The following is a 19,870-nucleotide window of genomic DNA, read 5'->3' on the forward strand; positions in this document are numbered from 1 at the left end:
CCTCAACACTAAGAGGGGGAGTGCTCCCACCCTTAGGGCCTGCTCAACTAGACTGAAAACATTTATAGAATTTCAGTCCCATGCACATTTGCAAGTGCTGATATGAATTGGGTTACTGCCATAATTTAGGGCAGAGTCTCTCTCTGAATTGCTGGTTTCATATAGACTGTGGTTCCATGCGCCTACTGATATGGCTAGATATAGCCACTGAGACAAGTCATGCAGCCTGTGGTCAGCCTGCATAAACTAGGGAGAAAGAATTCCAGTAAAATGGCTATAAAGAAACATGCCTGTGTCTAACTGGATTAGAGCGTTCAGCTACAGCGTGTTCAGCCACAGTGCGTTCAGCTACAGCACCTCGCTGTCACTGCCTACTCTACTTGCATACACTGAAGCACACAATTGCTCCTGTTTAAAAGAAGTCTGTCTAATCCCTTGCTGGCTGGGAGACGTTTGTGAGCAAAGTGACTTGGCTGTGTGCACAAACGACGGACTGTGCGGTCAGCTCACGCATGGGGCCACGAGGGGAGCCCGCCAGAGGGTACCCGACACCCCCCAGGGCTACTTGCCCGGTTACTGGGTCAGACTGGCAACTGGGGAGGGCTTTGTTAGGAGCGTGGGGTGGTGGCTTGGAGGAGGGGGAGGGTGGGAGTGTTCGAACCCCAGGGAACCCCCATGTCTCTGTGCCTGTCGTTTCTGTGTAGACATGAAAGGCCTACAACGAGAATAAGGGGGGGGGAGGTATGGCTTGCCTTGTCTCTAATGGTGGCAGAGCAGGGAACTCCTACCTAAACCCACAGATCTTGCATACAAAATACACAGAGAAACAGCCAATTAAGAAAAAGAATAATCCAATGTGTTAAGTCACATTTGCATAGAAACATTCAGCGAATTATTTTATGCCAGTGAGACAAGTGGTCATGTTCACATGGCTGAGGTGTATGCAATTAAAATTGTAAAATAGAATTTAGAGATATCCATGTTTGGAGAGTTACATATTCAGATTGGCTGTGGGGAATTGGAGCATAGAACACTCCTCCTTTTCTGACAATGGGCTGCTAGGTATTAATGAGGTATCTGAGCTTGGGGAGAGGGACACACACACACACACACACACACACACAGAGACAGTCAGACACACAGTCAGACAGACAGACAGAGAGAGAGAGAGAGATGTGGTGGAGAATTAGGCTACTTGTGGGGCAGTAGTTACACTAGAGTCCCCAGCATTTTATACAAAGGTACAATAATAAAAAGGTACAATAATCTCTGACAAAGCGATCTGCAGCAACAAATATATTAGCCTGTTAGTTCTAGAGGCGCTGCTGTCTCTCATGGATGTATTTCCATGTTACCTGGAAATTGAAACATGCATCACAAAGGACACAGTATAGGAGGTGCTGCTGTGACTGTCAGATTTTGGCTGAATAGGCAAGAGGTAATCAGACAGCTGCCTGGAACTAAATATCCTATCATAATTTCTCATTGTAAGTCAGGTTTTAGCTTTGATCAAAAAGCTGGTCGAAAAAGTGCTAATGTTGCTAATTGTAAATGACGACTAAAAGGTACCAGATAGTGGCTCTCATTTGCATTATGTTAACTGCTCCCCTAGCACTTAACATTTTCAAATTAGCAACATTTTTTGGTTTAAGTATTCCTTTAGGTTGGCTCCAGGTTGTCCTTACTTGCCGTAAACATCGCCCTGGCTTGACTCCATGCCCCCTGACCCGGCAGGCAGGGTGTTGGCATGAAAGTCCCTTCATCTGCCTACTGCACATCAACCACCGTTTTTCAGCTTTCATACTGACTCCTTGAGAATGCCTGGACAGTGTGCAATGAAAAACACTACAGGCTACAGTCACCAAGAGTAGACACATGCAGGCCCATGATTCAATAGTTCTATTTCGGCTTCTCGTAAAGGAATAGATATAATGCACTAATGTGCAAATTGTCAAAATATCATTTAGAAACTGGACAACATTCTAGGAACTGCAGAGGAAAAGAGGTGGGGGCGATATATAAAATTCCTTTCATTTCACTGAGAGCAGTTACATGCCGTGTAAAGTTTATGGAATTCAAATGACTCTAAAATTCTCCCAAGGCAGGCGTAGGGAATGTGTTCAGGATACGTTTTGGTGCTTCAAGACTGGAATTTCACAAACTGGTGCACATTTATTTGGTCCCAGTAAAGCAGTCTCTTTTACAGGTAGTGCTGCTTTACTCTGTGTAAGCATTTGATAAAGTCTTCTGTTTCCCTTGAAAAATAAATGGAACTTTGACTCGCTTTGCCTAATGTGCAGATAATTATAAGGGAACTTTTTTTTTTTTTTTTTTCAATTTGTTTTGCTCTGTATCCTCTATTAATTACTGGCCTAAACATAGTTTTAGAGAAGATATAAATACTATACACTAGCATTTCATCATGGAACAAGAACCCTGGGCATTGCACAAAGCAGCATTGAACTTTATCACTCTCACACTCTATCACTTATCATGCTTTATCTAATCAAACAGGCTTTGTGTTTGCTTAAAAATCAAGATGACCGGTCTTGCTATTTTTGCACTGTAGTTAATTCAGATGTCTGGAATTGAACAAAGTTTTGATAAGTACAAAAGCAGTTGTTTGCAGTTGTTGGCCTTCTACCATTAGCCAGCACTGCCTGCTTTCCACTTACTGCACTGCTAGGAAAGGATTCCTGACTGGCCTCCCATTTTCTGAGCTTAAACTCGATCGAGGATGAGGAAAAGCACAATGAGTTGTGCTTCTCCTGCAGTAGGGCACGTAGTAGGAGAGTTTGCGCCAGGTCCCTGCTGGTTAACAATGCACCACGTGTGCACTGGCAACAGTCTGAGCAGATTAGCAGAGTCCATAGAGTAGTTTTATGAGTAGTAAGTCGTTTGTGGGGGTTTTTTTTTGTTTGTTGGTTTGTTTTTTATTTGTTGTGCGACTTTCCACACTGCAGTTTTGTACATGTGTGTGTTGGGCACTTGCTGCTGGTGGGAGGTGGGGTAGCAAGAATTCCTTGCTGAAAAGTTCTCATGGTGAGTGCGTGTGAAGGTTCAATACCCCCACCCCTTCTGTGTCTTGTTGTCATTGTCTTAGTTCACCCTAGGAGTCACAAGGGCTTCCATCTCGCATGCAGAAGCCTAACCCCAGCCAGAGCAGTGTGTGTGTGTCTATGATGCACTCTTGTGTGAGACATCTTGTGCAACTGTGTGCATGGTTGTGCAAGTTTTAGAGTGTGAGTGTGTTTGTGTGTCTGATGCACTCTCTTGTGAGACACCTTGTGCAATTGAGTGTGAGAGAGAGAGATGGAGAGAGACTCTTTTTATTTTTCCTGAAAGCTAATTAGAATGACAATGAGAGGAATGTATAGTGGGTCCCCTGAAGCGGGGCAGTAGAAGAGGGGGTGCAGTCCCACGTGTGAGTGAATGGACACACGTCGTCCTATTCATCCAGATGTGATATGCCTCTGGGGCCCATGGTACCTCGCCTGTCTGGGGGCCCAGTGTTTTGACTGACACTGCTTTCTGCTGTTTGGTCTTTAACAGTCTGGGCTCCTTACAGGCAGGATCTCCTCCTTTTCTCCACTCATTTTTGAAGCGAGTGGATTTTTTTTAAAGGGACAGTTGGATCTAACAGTTGACAAGAAGGCGAGAAAAAGGCAAATGCTTTGATGTTTCGCTTAATCTCCGAGCAAGGCTTTTGTGTGTATGAACAGCTTTATTTATGGTTGTACAAGTATTACCGAGTCGCTACAAATGTCCTGGTATATTTGTTGTATTGTTTTTTCATTCTATGATATTGCCAACATCCTGCTATTGTTTCCACTTGATTAATTGTTTGTCATTCCAAAGTGCAGACAAGTCCCTGCATGACCCATGAGTTGATAACCTTTAAGACGTGACTTTAGGCATAAAGGCACTGATTTCTTGCCACCTTAGGGGCATGATGGTTTGGTCCCTGCCGAGTGCACTGTTCTACCTCATGGACATGGAGGTTTTTCAATCTCCTATGAAACGCTATCAGTCAGCAAATTGTGGATTAGCTGTAAGGTGAGCAAGTTGTGTTGGTAAATCGGCTGTTGGTAAAATTCTCCTTTTATGGGGTTATTCCTGTACTTCATTGTTTGATAGCTGTCATAACCAGAGGTTTATAGGTGTTTTTTCATCTGGGTTTCAGAACCGGAGGTGGCCAGGAAATGTGCCGTGCTCCAGTAAATATACCTTGCCATGGAAACAGTGCTCCCCAAGGCAGACACTTTTCGATCAGCTCTGTTTGATGATCTGTCCAGGGAGAATTCAAGTCCTGTGACACATCATATAGGGCTTCTCGACAGATATGTTGTTAAAGAAAATTTCCATTTGGCATCTGTATGCACTTTATTCATATGACTAGCTAGTTGTTGCATTAGAGATGCTCAGATTTTCAGTATTTCTTGAAACTCAGAAAATAAAAAAGGTTGGGATCATGGGGTGGTTTCCAAGGGGGTGGGCTGGGGAGATTTTTTTTTTTCTATGATAGCATGTTTTCGAGCTCACCACTTTGGAGGTCACACTAAATCTCATTTCTTTGTGATTTTTTTTTTTTTTTTTTTAATATAGTACAGCACTGACAAAGCAAAACTAAAAATCCTTGGAATTCCTTGGAAGTGTACATTTATATAACTACTAGTTTTTAAAATTCCACTGATCATGAATAATGAAAATCCAGAGAAAGGATGTGGTATAGTAAATGTGTGAGTCTGTAATGCTTAGACCTGCTACTGTTTAATTTCCTCATTACCGTCTCTATAGTAACTAATGGGAGAGCGGATGGCTGGCTTCTGGGTGTGCTCCGAATGGGAGGAATATGAAAGCTGTGTGCATGGTGCTCTCTCTACCCCCATGACATAGATGGAACACCACACACACACACACACACACACACACACATATATATCCATCGAGTTGGGTCATCCAGAGCTTACTGAGCTTAACAGATTAGCCCTCAGGTGCTGGGGAGGAGCCGGGGGCAGATTTAGCTTTAGCTTGGCATCTCAGGCAGGAACTCTGTGCATGAGGCAGGCAACCACCACATTCCCCATCCCCAAACACACCACCACATCCTCACCTTCATACCACCACCCCCGAACCCAACCCAACCCCCCTCGCCTCAACAGACAGTCACCTCCACCTCCCCCATACCATTGCATTTAAATGTAACCAGGGCTCAGGGGGAGCTCAGATGTTGAAGTGATTTAATGGCAGGAGAAGAGAGGAGCTCGCACTCTGCTGTGTTTACTAGCCGTGATCTGGCAGCAGGCTCATTGATCATATGCTAAACAATGTAACGTTGATGGGGGTTGCAGGATCTGTCCCTGAACACTCTGTGCCAATGTTGGCATGTGTTGTCTGCTTGGATGTGTATTAACTGCCCCTTCACTCCAAATGCCACTTGTTAGCACTTCCATACTTTAGTGTTTGAGCTGCTGTCAAATGCACTTATGACAGGATTGTTGAGTTAAAGGGTTGGTTGAACTTTACCATACATCCAACAGCTTGTTTATGGGGGTGAAATATTTTAAAATAATGGACTTAAAAGTGCCAGTATTACTAATAATACTAACCTGCTACCATTAGCCTTCATCAAGTATAATAACTATGCCATAAAAACTATTGATTTTGGTTTATTAATAACAATTAGCATTTTTGGATAAAGCATTTTTTAATACACAAAGACAGTGGTAGCAGAATCTCCAACACTGTGTTCTAGTCTCCCTGCCCCCCATCTCTTTTTCTCTCTCTCACACACACACACACACACACACACACACACACACACACACACACACACACACACACACACACACACACACACACACACATTTACAATGCCACCTCCCTGTCCTCCCTTGGATGAGTGGTTTACTGTCAGGTTTGTTTTTTTTGGGGGGGGGGGGGGGGGTGTTGGCTGCTGCCTCTGTTAGTCCTGGGTAAGGATGCCCTGACCCCTCCCCCAGCCTACCCCCCTTGAACAGGGCACACGCCCCTGCAGGTCATGAATAATCCAGGCATGTCTCTGTGCCATTGCTTGCAGCCGCTCCAACAAAAGGCAGACTCCGGCTCCTCAGGAGCCGTGACGATGTGCGGACAGAACAATAGCACCCAACAGCCGGAGTGGACGCAGCCTGTGTAAACACAAGCCTTGGAGCTAACTGACCCGTGCCAGGGAGCAGGGAATAGAGCGTGGACGTTTCGGGGACTAACCAGGCCCAAGGAAATGGAGACCAACCTGGAATTGAACGGGCCTGGATCAAAAGGTTGCCTTTCCCCTGTGTACTTTTGGTCACTGCAATTTGGGCATTGCAAGTGAATATCTGTGTGCATGAGATGTCTTGATGATGGGATGAGAAGGATAGAATTGTGGGGCCAGACATACCGGGATAAAACTGGCAGATGTGTGTTAGTTTCAGTGCCCTGGTTCGAAATAACGGGGCCAGTGCTGATGGCTGGGTCTCTGGCCTCTGAACCCTCACACGTGCCGACTCACAAAAACACCTGAAAAAACATGCCAGCTTCTCCTTTCTGTTCCAAACAGATGTGCACTTTTAAAGCAGGAGTAAATGTTCTCAGAATCTTCCAAAAAGCAGGGTGAAAGTGTCATCTGTTGTGCATAATCGCCCCAAACCTGACGTTCCAAATGTTTTGCGTTTGTGTAAGCAGTTTTTCAGCACGCGTTGAAGTCCGAAGGATGCATTTTCTTGCATAGGCTGCCGAACGTGTCCTTTGTCCCCTTTTCTAATGGTGCATACCACCCCCCCCACCTCCGCCAAAGCTGTTCAGTTCCACTCCAGTTCACGCCTTACAACAGGCCAAAAGTATTTGACATCTCCAAACATCCAGGGCTGAGTGCGGCAGATGTAGTCTGGTCTGGGACCACAGAGGGAGGCTTTGTCTTGTACTCGACTCCCTCACAGCACTGCTGCTCCGTCCGATGATATGTTGAGGCCTGTCAATCTGACACCACTTGGCTGCAATGACATGGGCTGCTAACGTCCTAGGAAGCCAAGGGGCAGCCGAAGTGTTCATGTATGTTTGTGTGTATGTCCTTGTTGTTACTGGGGCCAAACTTCTCACTCACTGCACATCTGAGCATTTCTACTTTATGGTGGAAAAGTTAAAGCCATCTTTGTCATTGTAGACAATGTAGCTAATCCATCCACTGCAGATAATCCATCCTCATGCTGAGTGTTTGCATATTGTTTTTTTTTAGCTGAAGGGTTCACCACAGTCATAGCCACTGATGAGCTGAGCTTTGCATACAGAGATGTACAGTATACAGGTCAATGAAACACTCCTAGCCCCTCAGCGCTACCATGAGTAAGCAATATCTTCAACTGGTGTGGAGATGCTTTCTGTCAACTGTCTGTCAAATGTGCCAGGTCACTATGAATGTCAGTCTGGGCCTGTTTATTATGCATGAATTTAAGTGTTGCAATAATAAAAAAAAAAATTTTGTTTTGCTATTGGCAATGTAGTTTAATCCAAGACTAGGCTAATGCATATCCGGGAAACCAGCCATACATGTTCAAAATAATAGCTGTTATGCCAGTTTGCATTAATCTTTGTGTTGATTTGGAAAACATAGTCGTATTCTATAAACTGAACCTTAAAGCTTCTGTTTCCTGTCTCTACATCTGTACACCTGGCCTGACTTTCACAATCATCTCTGCATTTTCCCAGGCTCTGAATTGACCGTTTCAGATTTTGTGATCTGCAGGGTTTAGATAGAGACAAGCTTAGCTGAAATGTGAGACACCTCCAAGCCTCCCTTTTCCCAGTGTAATGCCCTCTTTTTTGGCATCAGTCTGGGCATGGAGAAGCCATCATGCTTTATGGTCTCTAAATCTTTGATTTCCATTGGGAATCAGAAAAGCCTGAGTGTTCTAAGCCCCATGAGATAGAAGCTGGGAACCAATGTGTTAAATGGCATATGTTTGTGAAGATGGCAGGGGAAGCTTTGGAGGAGAGACTCCCGTAGTGGAGTGACCTGAGTGACATTGATTAGAATTAGAATGTGAAGTGTGCATGGTAGTGGTTTGGGGTGGAGAGGGGGGTTTTGGTTACAAACACATCATTAAACTAGGGATGTAGGGGGTAGGAGTGTTGGCTCCAGAAAAACTGCATAAATGAGGGTGTGATGGTGGAGGAGGTTTGGGGTGGAGGAAGGGTTATGGGCATAAATAACAGATTGGGTCCTCCAATGAGGTGGAGTTTGGGGTAGAGTTTAAGTCTGTTACATTGTTGTGTGACTGTGACCTTATTCTCAGACCCTTCCCATTTGACTGACTTGTTGCTTATAATTTGACTGAAGGCAGTTCTAGCTTTTGACTATTCAGTAATGAACCCTTAAAATACTCAGACCACATGGCTGCTTGCCATACTAACTGTTTTTAATTTAATTTTAAGACATGAACAGAAAATAAGCAAGAAAAAAAAAAAGACATCTGTTTGAGTGTTGGAATGTACTATGCTGTTGCATTGGCAGTGTGTGTGTGTGTGTGTGTGTCTCTGCGTGTGTGTTTTGGGGGGGGGGGGGTAAGCTGGGGTGAGAGAGAGAGAGAGAGAGAGAGAGAGAGAGAGAGAGAGAGAGAGAGAGAGAGAGAGAGAGAGAGAGAGAGAGAGAGAGAGAGAGAGAGAGAGAGAGAGAGAGAGAGAGAGAGAGAGAGAGAGAGAGAGCGCAGGGGTGGGTTTTTGGAAGTGCTGTTATTGACTCCACACGGCTGCTTATGGCTTTGCTGCATGACTAGGCATTTGTGACAGCCTGAGTCCCACTCTCCACATCTGCCCTTGGCATCTCTCCCTCCCTCAACCCTCTCTCTCTAGTTACCACTGAGCCTGGAAGCTAATCCTTGACATCAGTCCTGCTCTATAGATGGCTGAAGAGGCTGTGTCAAGCCCCACTGACTGCCCTGCTTCTTAGTGCTCATAATACAGCTTCAAGCTTATATGGAGCTTTTCAGGAAGGGTTGCCAATTTTTTGACTTGGATTGCTACATGGCTCATTAGAAAACTTTGTGGGTGCTCAGATACAAACCATATCCACAAACAGTGGTGAGGAGCTCAAAGAGTTGAGTGTTTAATACAAAATGTCATTCAGGTTTTGCTGTTTCGCTAGTCATGGATGGACATAGCTAAAAATGATACGTGGGAACTGTAATTTTTATTTAAATACAAGTGTGAAATATTCGGCACAGGTCCTAAATCAGCAATTCAAGATTTTTATCATGTGTATGCGTGCTTCATCATGTCTGTGGAAAAAATGTTTGATCTTTTAACATTTTTGAAATGTTCTGATTTAAATTTTCATATAATGAAAATGTATTTAATGAAGAACACGTACTAAGCAATTGTGAAAGGGGATGCTAAATTAAAGACATTCTCATTTGTTTAGTACTAATGTTTTATGCAGTAAATGGTGAAAATTTCAAGTCATCACATTTGCTGTGAAAGGTTAGGTTTGCCATGAAAGGTTAAAGGCCTGGCCTAAATTCAGAACCAGTTGGTTGAGATTTTCTCTAAATACCAGCAGAAGATCCATCATAGGGTGCACAACCATTCAGAACAGGCAAATCCATAGTTCACTCATGGAGCAACCTTTGTTCTTTTAATGATGACCTTTTTTAATATTTTCAACAAAATCATATAAACCTAGCACTGAAGCTTATCTAGTTTGTCTGTCTGAAAATCAGTCAATATGGGCAATCATGCACCATAAATGTGTTCCTTAAAACAAGTTTTTGCTAAAATATACTGTCAGATTTGAGCAAATGCCCAATGGCACAGAGACTGACAGAGAGTGGCATTTCAACATGAGAATTATGTACATAATTGCAGTATCGCTTGGCTTCTAACAGAAATCCAAACACCAGAATATTACTTAATCATGGGGCACACTAATCAATCTTTTTGGTTGTGTTCGTCACCTTCAACAAAAAAGCAAAGCCTTCTGAAGCTCCTAAGGCTTCATGTGTGCCTTGTACCATGTTTCTTTCCAAATCTAGGCCACCTCTTCGACTGAAGCGTCTATCAGTTTCCCTACTGAATTGCCATTTGAAGCTGTTTAAAGGGACCAATGTTTTTAAGGATGCTGCAATACCTGTTGCCTAATGAGTTGAACTGACTCAGTTTTCACATTAGTGAAAGTAGGTTTCTAGGACTTCCCTTTAAAAATATAATTGCTCTTTGATTGTGGAAGTAGGTTTTTCATCGAGAATTTTATTTTTCTGCAGCTCTGGTGAGAATGCGGTGCAGGCTATTCGTGATGGGTTTGTGATTATTTTCTGTTAGAAGGTGATATTTCACACTGATCCTGAGGCGGTTGTCTAGTCTCACTTCTGAACTCTCAAGGAGAAATAGAACAAATGATTCTAAATCCGCTTAAAAAGAGCCACCCATACCCAGTACAAAGCACCCACATTTTTGATTCACAGCAGTGTATCGTCATTCTGCCTCCTCAGTCACACTACAGATGCAGTTACTGCTGGGTTACCTCTGTGTGGAGACAGGAGACAGTGAGGTCTACAACAATACCACCCTGGGCTGAGGCCCTCCTGCTGCCTGGGGCAATTCCCTCAAAGACCCAGTCAAGCTCATACAAGTCAGACAGCCCTCCATACTGACTGCGCTCCTACTGTTCCTTTAAGAGCTTGCGAACGTGAGAAACAAAGGACTACATTGTTTCTGCGAATCCCTGGTGATATGTTAACTCTTCCAATATAAACCAGCCATAAGTGACTGGCTGACAGTCAGGTTGGCTAAAAGTATGATGCCCAATTGGTTCAAGTGGTCATGGGCAAAAGATTATGTGTAGACTGTTTTTATACTTTCTATTCCAAATATTCCCTAGAATTATTTCTCACTAATTACCTTAAGCTTTTTAATCTTTTGTGGAAGTAAATGCAGTAACAAAGCTGTTCTTGTTTTTGTGCTGAGACTGACAGTTAGCATTTCCCTGTTAACCAGAGGAGTTTTTCTTCCCTGTTCTGAAAATCTTTTTTAAATGGCAAACCAGATGATGGTAAAGTTAATTAAAGGCATGCTAGAGCAACTGGTAAGAGGAGAAGCCTGCCATTCGTTAGGGTTCATGTGTGCAGGTAGTTCCCACTCAAAGTCCAAGTCCCCTCGAAGGTTTTGTTCCAGCTGGGTGATTTTAATAAATTATATATATATATATATATATATATATATATATATAAAGTTGAAAGCAATTGTAGTGTATGTAGTATATGTGTGTGTGAGTGTGTGGCAGGAGTTTTACTTTTTGACTTTGAATACATGCACCTCTGCAAATTACAGCCTATGCTTGAGAGCTTAAATTCAGTGGGAGTTCATCCAAAATAAGGATCACGCTTCTGTGCAATAATGAAATGATCTACTGAATGAGCTGAAATGAGCCCAACCCCAGGAACTGCAGCAGCTTCTGAGCTACCCTAGACTGCCCTCCCATATAGCCAGTACATCCTGGCTTTAACAAATGTTGATTCTATGAATCGCTCTACAACTTTGATTTTTTTTTCTCTCTTGTTGGTGCACGAGTGTGTGTGAATGGGAGTGGGAGAGGGATATGCCTGTGCATGGTTTCTTTTTGTTTGCGCACGTTTTTGGAGACCTTGGTCTCCTTCTGGATCACTTGTTGACTATGCGTTATAGTGATGTAATGTGCAGATTTATTCTTGCTTGAACTCTCAAATAACCCATCCCCAAATAACTCAACTACCATGCAGCTGCACAGTCTTACTTGTACACAATTATCTTGCTGTATATTATGCACTTTCTTTAAAAGGTCATTATAAGGCAGAAATAGCAAGTGCAGAATGCCCTCTAGTAAAGCGGTTTCTGGAACAGCACGTTCCTCTCATTTAAGTTAGAATAATGAGCGTGATTAGTAGATGAGGAGAATGACCAGTGTGCTCTCGAGGTGAGACCCACCCACCGTGTCGTAAGGAGGTGTGGCTCTCAGCTGCTGAGGCATGCTCTCTTCATAAAAGCTCATGTTAAATCCAAGAAAACATTTGTCATGTCAGACTGAGGAAGTGTGGATTACAGGCTTGGGGTTTTTATGATGGACAAGCCTGTAGTATTTAAAATTTGATGTGCAGCAAAGTACCTTTGCTTTCAGCTTCAAACTTATGAGACAATATATGAGATATTGGGGTGGGGTGGGGAGGGGGCAGTGTTTTAGCTTTCGAGGTTCTACTGCCAGACAGGGTGTTGTTCTGACATAATGTTGTGAAACCTGTCTTTCCTTGCAGTACATCAAGATTCCTGCTGCCACAGTTGACTCAGGTGATGCTTTTCGCGTTTTTTCCTTCTACCTGTCCAGTGACAGTAAAGACAAACCTCAAGCAAGCTTTGACTGCATTCACCAGTATGTCTCGGGGTAAGAAGTGCTGATCGCCAACTTCAATCAAAATCACTTTTGAGTCCATTTGTGATTTTTCTCAGAGGTTAAGTGAGTATGTAACTGCTATTACATATGAACAGCTGTGTGGATGGAGTCCACCTGATCTAATTACAGTGACTCACGCTATTAAAAACCCAACATGCCATTTTCAAGGATTATTAATTTTTTATCATAATTTTAGTGTGGATTCATGATGGGTTAACCAAGCTACTCCATTTAAAATGACATCATAGTGTGGAAGCTTGAGTCTGTTAACATTTTGTTGAACATTGGAGTTTGTGGTCATAATATTCTGGGGTGTTTTGTTTTGTTTTGTGTTTTTTTACTTTCCCCTCCCTCCAGCCCAAGCAACACACATCTGTTGGTTCTGAAGCTCAAAGGAGGCTTGTGAACTCTACAGTACTTGACTTGTTTTACAGAAAGAATAGCTGCGCATAGGTTTGCGGGAAAAGGAGGATACAACGCGATTTCCAGCAAACCGGTTGTGGGCATTAGTCGTAAATTAGTCACTTTCTGGTTAAACTGTGCACAATAGGCCCAACTGTGCCCCCAGTGCACTTGGGGGGGAAAAAAGGGGAAAACATGAGCAGTTAGATGCAGGGGCAGGAGTCCACTACTCTAACAGACATTTGGGATTCAGATCCAGTTCTCATTATGCCATGATTTGACTGATTTATCAAGATGAATGTTATGTTTTGAAAATTGGAAAATTCATACAGATTGTCTTGCTCGTCACCGTCTAGATTTCATAGAAAAACTTTAGCAATATACACTATATATAATGGCTAGAATAATTAGAAGCCTTTAGTATAATTACTGTAGAAATCCTTTAGTAAAATCTTTTTACTGTTCCTTTCTCCTCAGGGATGGCAGGGATCACCTGGAGAGCCAGGGCAGCATTCAGGACAAGATCACGGTATGTGCCACAGATGACTCCTATCAGATGACCCGTGAGCGCATGTCCCAGGTGGAAAAAGACATCTGGAGCCGTTCAGCTATTGAGATCAAACCCGGGGCCACACATCCAAGTATGCACAAATTGCCGCCCCCAACATGCATGTACATGTGTGCACGCACGCACGCACGCACACACACACACACAAACAAACAAACACTGCTGAAATCTCTTCAGCTTCTTCAAGCCAACAAGAGATTGTAGATTGGTTAGTGACTGATTAAGAATCCCTCGCTAGAGTGAGGCAGTTGTGGGATCTTCTCTTCTCCCTCTCCTGCCCTCCACCCAGACTGGAGCCAGAAGCTTGCTCCAGAAACATGACTGAAATTTTAGGAAGTGTGCACTAACAAGTTTCATGCTGTGCCGATGAAGCTGAGCCCAGGATTTTAATTGCCATGGCTGGGAATCAATTAGGTTTTCGTCTGTAGAAACACTGAATTATACATGGCAGTTCTCTCTGAAGTCCACGATTCCCCCTGAGGAGGTTGAAAAGGAAAAGATTTTGTCACCAGCCTTGTGTGTTTGGAACAGCTTTACGCATGCTGGCGGGGGGGGGGGGGGGCGGCAAGATATTAGTTTTACTTCTTATTGTAACGTCATAATCGACGGTCACACACACAGTGTTCAATAAAGGCTGTATTCCTTTCTCCTCGATGAATGGATATAGCTGATCTTGTAATCAAAGCAAGGCCCAAATTAGCTGACCATGCAAGTTCCAGTACTTTGTAGAGCCCCATGGTAGTTTTTCACACTAATGTCTTGCTCATGCAGAAATAAAAGGGTTGCAAACTTGACAGTTAAGTGGAGGATCTTTTTGTGGTGGTCTGCTGCATTTTTGTGGGGTAGTAATGCCATGCTTCAAGGAGTTTCTAAATGTGTTTTTTGTGATCATAGATCTTTTGAACAGGGATATTTTAAAATGAATTGCAGGTATTGCACAGCAGACTTGATTATAGAGGCCTGGGTTGCCTTTAAGGTCAGTGCACTCTCCCTGCACACTGAGATTTGCATCAAATATTCACAGTCCATTTCCTGTTGATGCTGTTTGTGCCCAGCTGTCAATGCCTAGGGAACACAAGACCAGGGGTATACTAAACACTGTGAATATCACCAGCTTGCACTGTGCTAGTCAAAAGGGATAACAACATGCTGATGAATAAGAGTTCTGTGTTGAGAGGACAGGCTATGTAATATGGGTTGTCGGCAACACATTTCATTGAGTGGTGATAAAACCTAGTGGCAAAGGCATGGACAGAAAATGTTGCTCCTCCATGAAAGGGTTAAACTGCATTGGCAGCTGGAGTATCTGAAGCACTGAGGTATGGCTGTTGGCTTGTCTATTAGTTTTTTGCTCAGAGTGACCAGTTTAGGAATTGTAAGGAAATCAGTTCGCTCCTCCTCCTTTACCCACATCTTGAATAAATGGTGGTGTTGATATTGGTGTTCTTTAGCCTAGAATAAGAAATGGAGAAGATTTAGCGCTCACGACCAACAAGCATGTGTTTTGTTCTGCATAAGCATAAAAAGAAGGCATCACCTTTTAAGTACCTTAACATGGATGTCAAGACATTCATTGGTGACTTGAATCAAAGACTTAACCACTTGGTCACTAATAGAGCCATACAATACTCCATTTACATTTCTGCCAAGTTACAAACAGGTGTTTTGCTGCTTCTTCTAGGGCTATTAATCCTTGTTATATCTGGCCCTGTGCGGTGAAGGTCAGGCAGACCCTACCTGAGTGTACTCCCTTGCAATGGCTGGAATAAAGCCCCCCCGCCCCCTCGCAAACTCACACAGAGCATGATCTTTTTATAATACTCATCACAGATCAATTATGAACACAGAGTGTAATACATGAGTAAAAATAATATACAAATGAAAATATAAAAGTATCACTACCACAATGGTAACATTGTTGTTCTCAGCCAGTCAGTGGTGTTATGGTGTAAAGTTCTAGTTCAGGACACACTAGCTGTGGAAGGCCACTCCTTAGCACCGGTAGGATTTCTCCGATTGTTCCTTTAAAGGTGTAATGACTTTTTGCCAAGCTCTTCCTTAGCAAACCTGCGGCTGGTCCTGGGGCAGTAGAGGTGCGGTTCTAGCATGTTCTGCAGTGTTTATTCCATTCCACTCAACACCTGTAGCATCATAATGAGGTTTGTGGGAGTGATGGTGTTTTTAAAGCTGGTTCATAGCTTCTACTTAATGAGATGATGTCTTTTGAAAAATACTTTGAATAAACTTGAAAAAATAGGAAGGCATGCTTGCAGTTTGCATTTAAATATATGTATTATTGTTGAATACTGGTAATTAATGTGTTGGGATCATGAAGACAAAATGACCACATTACTACATTAGGTTGATTAAGGTTACTGAGTTTCACAAGTTTCATATTTATTTAAAGCCCAGTGCAGTTGCACTTCCAAAAGTGCATACTGCTTATTTCCCTAAAAGTGTGACAGAAAGCCCATTCTGTGGTTTAATTATAAGTAATGTCATGTAAACAAGTGTGCATGCCCAAGACAGAGGTTGTCCACCCTGTGAATGGATTGTCTTCCTCCTCATTTTACAGCAACCTTCAAAGTGTAGCTTTAAGATTCCTAATGAGATTAGGCTTGCTTGATATCTGACAGTGCTGCCGTGGTCTGCTGGATAGGTTCTAGGCAAATTGGCACACTGGTGTTTAGGGGAGTGGGGGAGTTGGAGCTCTGTTTTAGCTACTTCAGTTTCCATAGCTGGCTTGTTTGCACAGGAGAGAGCTCCATTTACAGTTAAAGCTCTTTCACACTCCCTGGCACGGTGTCTCAGGAGAGCACATCCGGAGTGCAGGTCACATGAGTTTCGCCGGGCCATGTTTACACAAAGGCCACATTTCCTGCATTGGTCCGGTGTGCACCGTTTGCTGTATTATGTGTGACAGACGTGTGTCATGGCTCTTGTGCCAACATCCGCCCCCCTCTCTCACTCTTTCCTGTGTTCATCCAGCCCCTCCCCTCCTCTCTCTCTCTCTCTCTCTCTCTCTCTCTCTCTCTCTCTCTCTCTCTCTCTCTAATTTCACCTTGCAAACTCTTTTCTTCCCTTTGTTTTGCATAACGAGCACTGAGGGACTTGAGCAGTCCCAGAGGCGCCGAGCTATTTGAGGTGCACCCGGTTTATTTTCAGGCTTGAAGAGATAGTTGGGTTAGGCAATAATCCCTCACTCCTTTCTGTCACATTTAACTCTCTACTTTCTGAAAAAGGCAGTTTCCTTGAAAACTTTGGAACTGCCTTTGCCATGGGCATGAATTTTTTTTTTTTTTTTTTTTTTTTTTCAAAGGAGAACTTGATCATTTGGGGCTTGCTGTTCGAATGATGGAGAGATTAGAGGAGAATAGTTAAGTGTTTTCTATGTGCAGTGTTTCCTTTTGCTCTTAGGTAAGTGTGTTAAGATTAAGAGGAAGCAGGGGATGCCAGGCACCTTTGATGGGATGAATAGACATTCACCAAGCAACAAGAGGACTGGAGCTGCCAGTGCTGTGGCCCACAGGCCCCTGAAAGATCGCGTCATTCACCTTCTGGCCCTAAAGCACTACAGGAAGCCAGAGCTACTGCTGTGGCTGGAGAGGGAGAAAGCAAGTCCCAAGGACAAAGCTGATCTGAGCACAGTGTTGGAAGAGGTAAAACACACACACTCCCTCACTCACTCACGGCCATACTGTTCCACACGCTGTGTAGAACACCCTTGTAAAAGGCATTAAATAGTGCATGGACACAACAAGCTGGTACCCACAACCTCTGTGTTGTAGCTATATTTGCTGGGCTCAATTTGTGGTATGCAACCATAGGAAGCAAGGCTTATACTGAGCATTTCATTAACACAGTATTTTAGATGCCTTTTTTTCCTTTTGTTTTGTTTTGTTTTGCAAGCTCCTATGTCTAAAGATTTGGGACTTAATTTTGGACATGGAGACACAGAGCAAAGTCATTACATGGCATTGGGACAAGTGCTATGGTTTTAACACCCATACCGCCGAAGTAGGATCACAGCTTCATCTTACACATCCAAATGGGCTTGGCTGATCTCAAGTCAGCACTCTTACTCTGAGACAATATGGGCCACAGTCTGCTGCTCCTCTGTACGCCTCGTAATAATGGGCGTCTTTACAGGCTGAGCGTAATGGAGCTCAGCCGACTTCCTCGCTAGGTTTATTTGCTGCACGTTTCCTGTGGCGTTTAAATTTCCAAGCCCCAGTGTAGTCATCAGAGGGAGACTGCAGCGCTGGCGGCAGCAATTAGACAGCTGCTTTAATTCTATTTGGAGGAGAGGGTTGTGTTTGGACAGAGGGAAGGCTAGGCTAGCTCTGGACTGGATGTGTATGTAGCATTAGAGAATAGAATTGCTGTTTCTGGGTCACCCTAGAGTTTTCTATCCTGTAATTCTACAAGTCCTTTGATACATTCTGTATGTTTAAGATCCTCATGACTTTCCTTATGTGTTTTTTGAAAAACTGACTAAACATGCATGCTTTCTAAATAGAATTTGAATACATTATCTTTGCAATGTCTTAAAACTTAAGTTTTTTAAAACAATATATTGTAAGAAGGTACCTTGGTACTGTTTGAATGTACAGTTTTGATTCACTTTACGCAATACTTTCCCTCCTCTTATTCAGCCAGACACAATCCTGAAACATCTCAGTGTTTCATGAGTTCTTCTGAGCAGGCTCTGCCTGCCATCACAAATAAATCATAACTGGAATGTTCTCTTCCTCTTCCAGGTGGCAAAACTAAACCCCAAAGACCACAGCTTTACTCTGAAAGATGATTTCTACAGGAACATTCAGAGGGACTGGCCTGGCTATGTGGAGGAAGAGAGACAGCTTATCCACAGGCTTCTAGCCAGGTGGGCAGACCCTTAACTTCATTATTATAATACCACCACCGAACATTTACTATGAATTTGCATTCCCAGCAAGTCTTTTCACTCCGTTGTAAATAAACACAGCTTTGTATAAAAGCACCTATGAGCCCTGAAGGCATATCTGTTTGATTTTCTAATGGAATCACAGCTGATGTTTTGCAATGGCCCTGTCAGTTCCACCACTGGCCTTTGTAACTTGGCCCTTGAAGCCCCCCTGCTGGTGCATTTAGGAGCCCTGTTAAATTCACATCCCTAGATTGGTGATCTGGTTAATAAGCCTAAATAATTAGAGTGAGCGGCGATGCGGTTTGCCACACTGTGTTGTCCAATAGAATCACAATAAGGCTTTCTGAAATGAGAGTTCCACCATAGAACTGGAGCGAGGGGGAAGCAGTTGGCATTGACAGCCAGAAATTCCCCATCCTGCCAAAAAATAGAATTTGGAAAAGTCGTTGTTTGGGAGGCTTGCCACACTTCTCCTGACCGCTGGTGTGCTTGGCCATTCGCCTTCCTCACATCTGTGTACTGTTTCTCAGGAGCCAGTCCAACAGGGAGGCGTGGGTCTCCTAGCATTGCTCTTAGCTCCTGCAATATACAAGGGATTATTAAAAGTCTTGGAGAAAGGGTTACACAATGTGTCCTCGTTTGAAATAACTTTCATCCACTGTTGTTTTAAGGCAGTCCACCCCCTGCCTTAATGACTAGTCTTGGTGCAGTTCAGTTCTGTAGACTTCATATCACACTAAATAGGTTCCACAACAGGCCTCTGGGGAGGTGTGATCCCTCAGTGAGATATGTGGCTCTATCGAAGGAAAGAGCTGTAGGAAGTAGATTGCCAGAGGAGAGCATTTGAGGGGAGAGAATGTGTCTCGCACTATTGTTCTCTCTGCTGGGCAGCAGTGAGGCTAGTGCCTGCTCCACTGCAGATCTTATCAGTTACCCACAAACACATGACCAACAGCTAGACCTAGTGTAGAAAGGAAGGGCCAAACAAGCCCTGACATTCTGACCAGGGTGTGGGCATGAGTGAGTATGAGAGTGTGTCATGAACGTGTGAGAATGGTACAGCCCTAAACACTTATATGCCATGCTGGGACATTGTAGACCTTGGTCTTCCTCATAACTATAATGCCAAACTTTCTTCCTGTTCAGTTTTTTTTTAGTTTTGGTTCCCTGAATGCACAGCTTGGCCTTTTTATAGCATTCTGGAAATACTTACTGTAGCTTCCTTGTTCAGACAACTTTACAGTGGCAGGGGGGATTCTGTTATAGGAGCTGTTAATTTATACTTTTCTGTCTTATTCTCCAGTTAAGATGTATTAATGAATCCATTATGAGGATTGTCAGCCACTTGTTCCATATCATTTCAACATTTTATATTTTCTAGACTATATGAATTTAGGAAAAAAAAAAATGGACAAGTCCTGTAGGAGGAAGATGTACTATTAAGACCTATTCACAAAGTAAAATGGATGTGATTTAAAAAAAAAAATAAAAAAAGATTAACAGTGGAATGTTTACATCAAGTTTGATGCATTTGTTAAAACATTGTCATTAAACTTTC

At 43.2% G+C, this 19,870-nt stretch overlaps 1 protein-coding gene across 1 annotated transcript in view; it reads left to right on the forward strand.

The window, feature by feature from the left end:
- The window catches only part of LOC113573978 (RNA polymerase II elongation factor ELL2), a 31,352-nt gene that overhangs the window by 4,457 nt on the left and 7,025 nt on the right, over positions 1 to 19,870 (forward strand). Inside the window, exons 3-6 of the mRNA XM_027004586.3 lie at positions 12,297 to 12,424; positions 13,313 to 13,476; positions 16,821 to 17,062; positions 18,164 to 18,288. Coding sequence (XP_026860387.1) covers positions 12,297 to 12,424; positions 13,313 to 13,476; positions 16,821 to 17,062; positions 18,164 to 18,288 — 659 coding nt within the window. The remainder of the gene's footprint in view (positions 1 to 12,296; positions 12,425 to 13,312; positions 13,477 to 16,820; positions 17,063 to 18,163; positions 18,289 to 19,870) is intronic.

This window comes from Electrophorus electricus, chromosome 6, assembly GCF_041902795.1.
Source record: "Electrophorus electricus isolate QZ-2024a chromosome 6, ASM4190279v1, whole genome shotgun sequence".
Lineage (NCBI taxonomy): Eukaryota > Metazoa > Chordata > Actinopteri > Gymnotiformes > Gymnotidae > Electrophorus > Electrophorus electricus.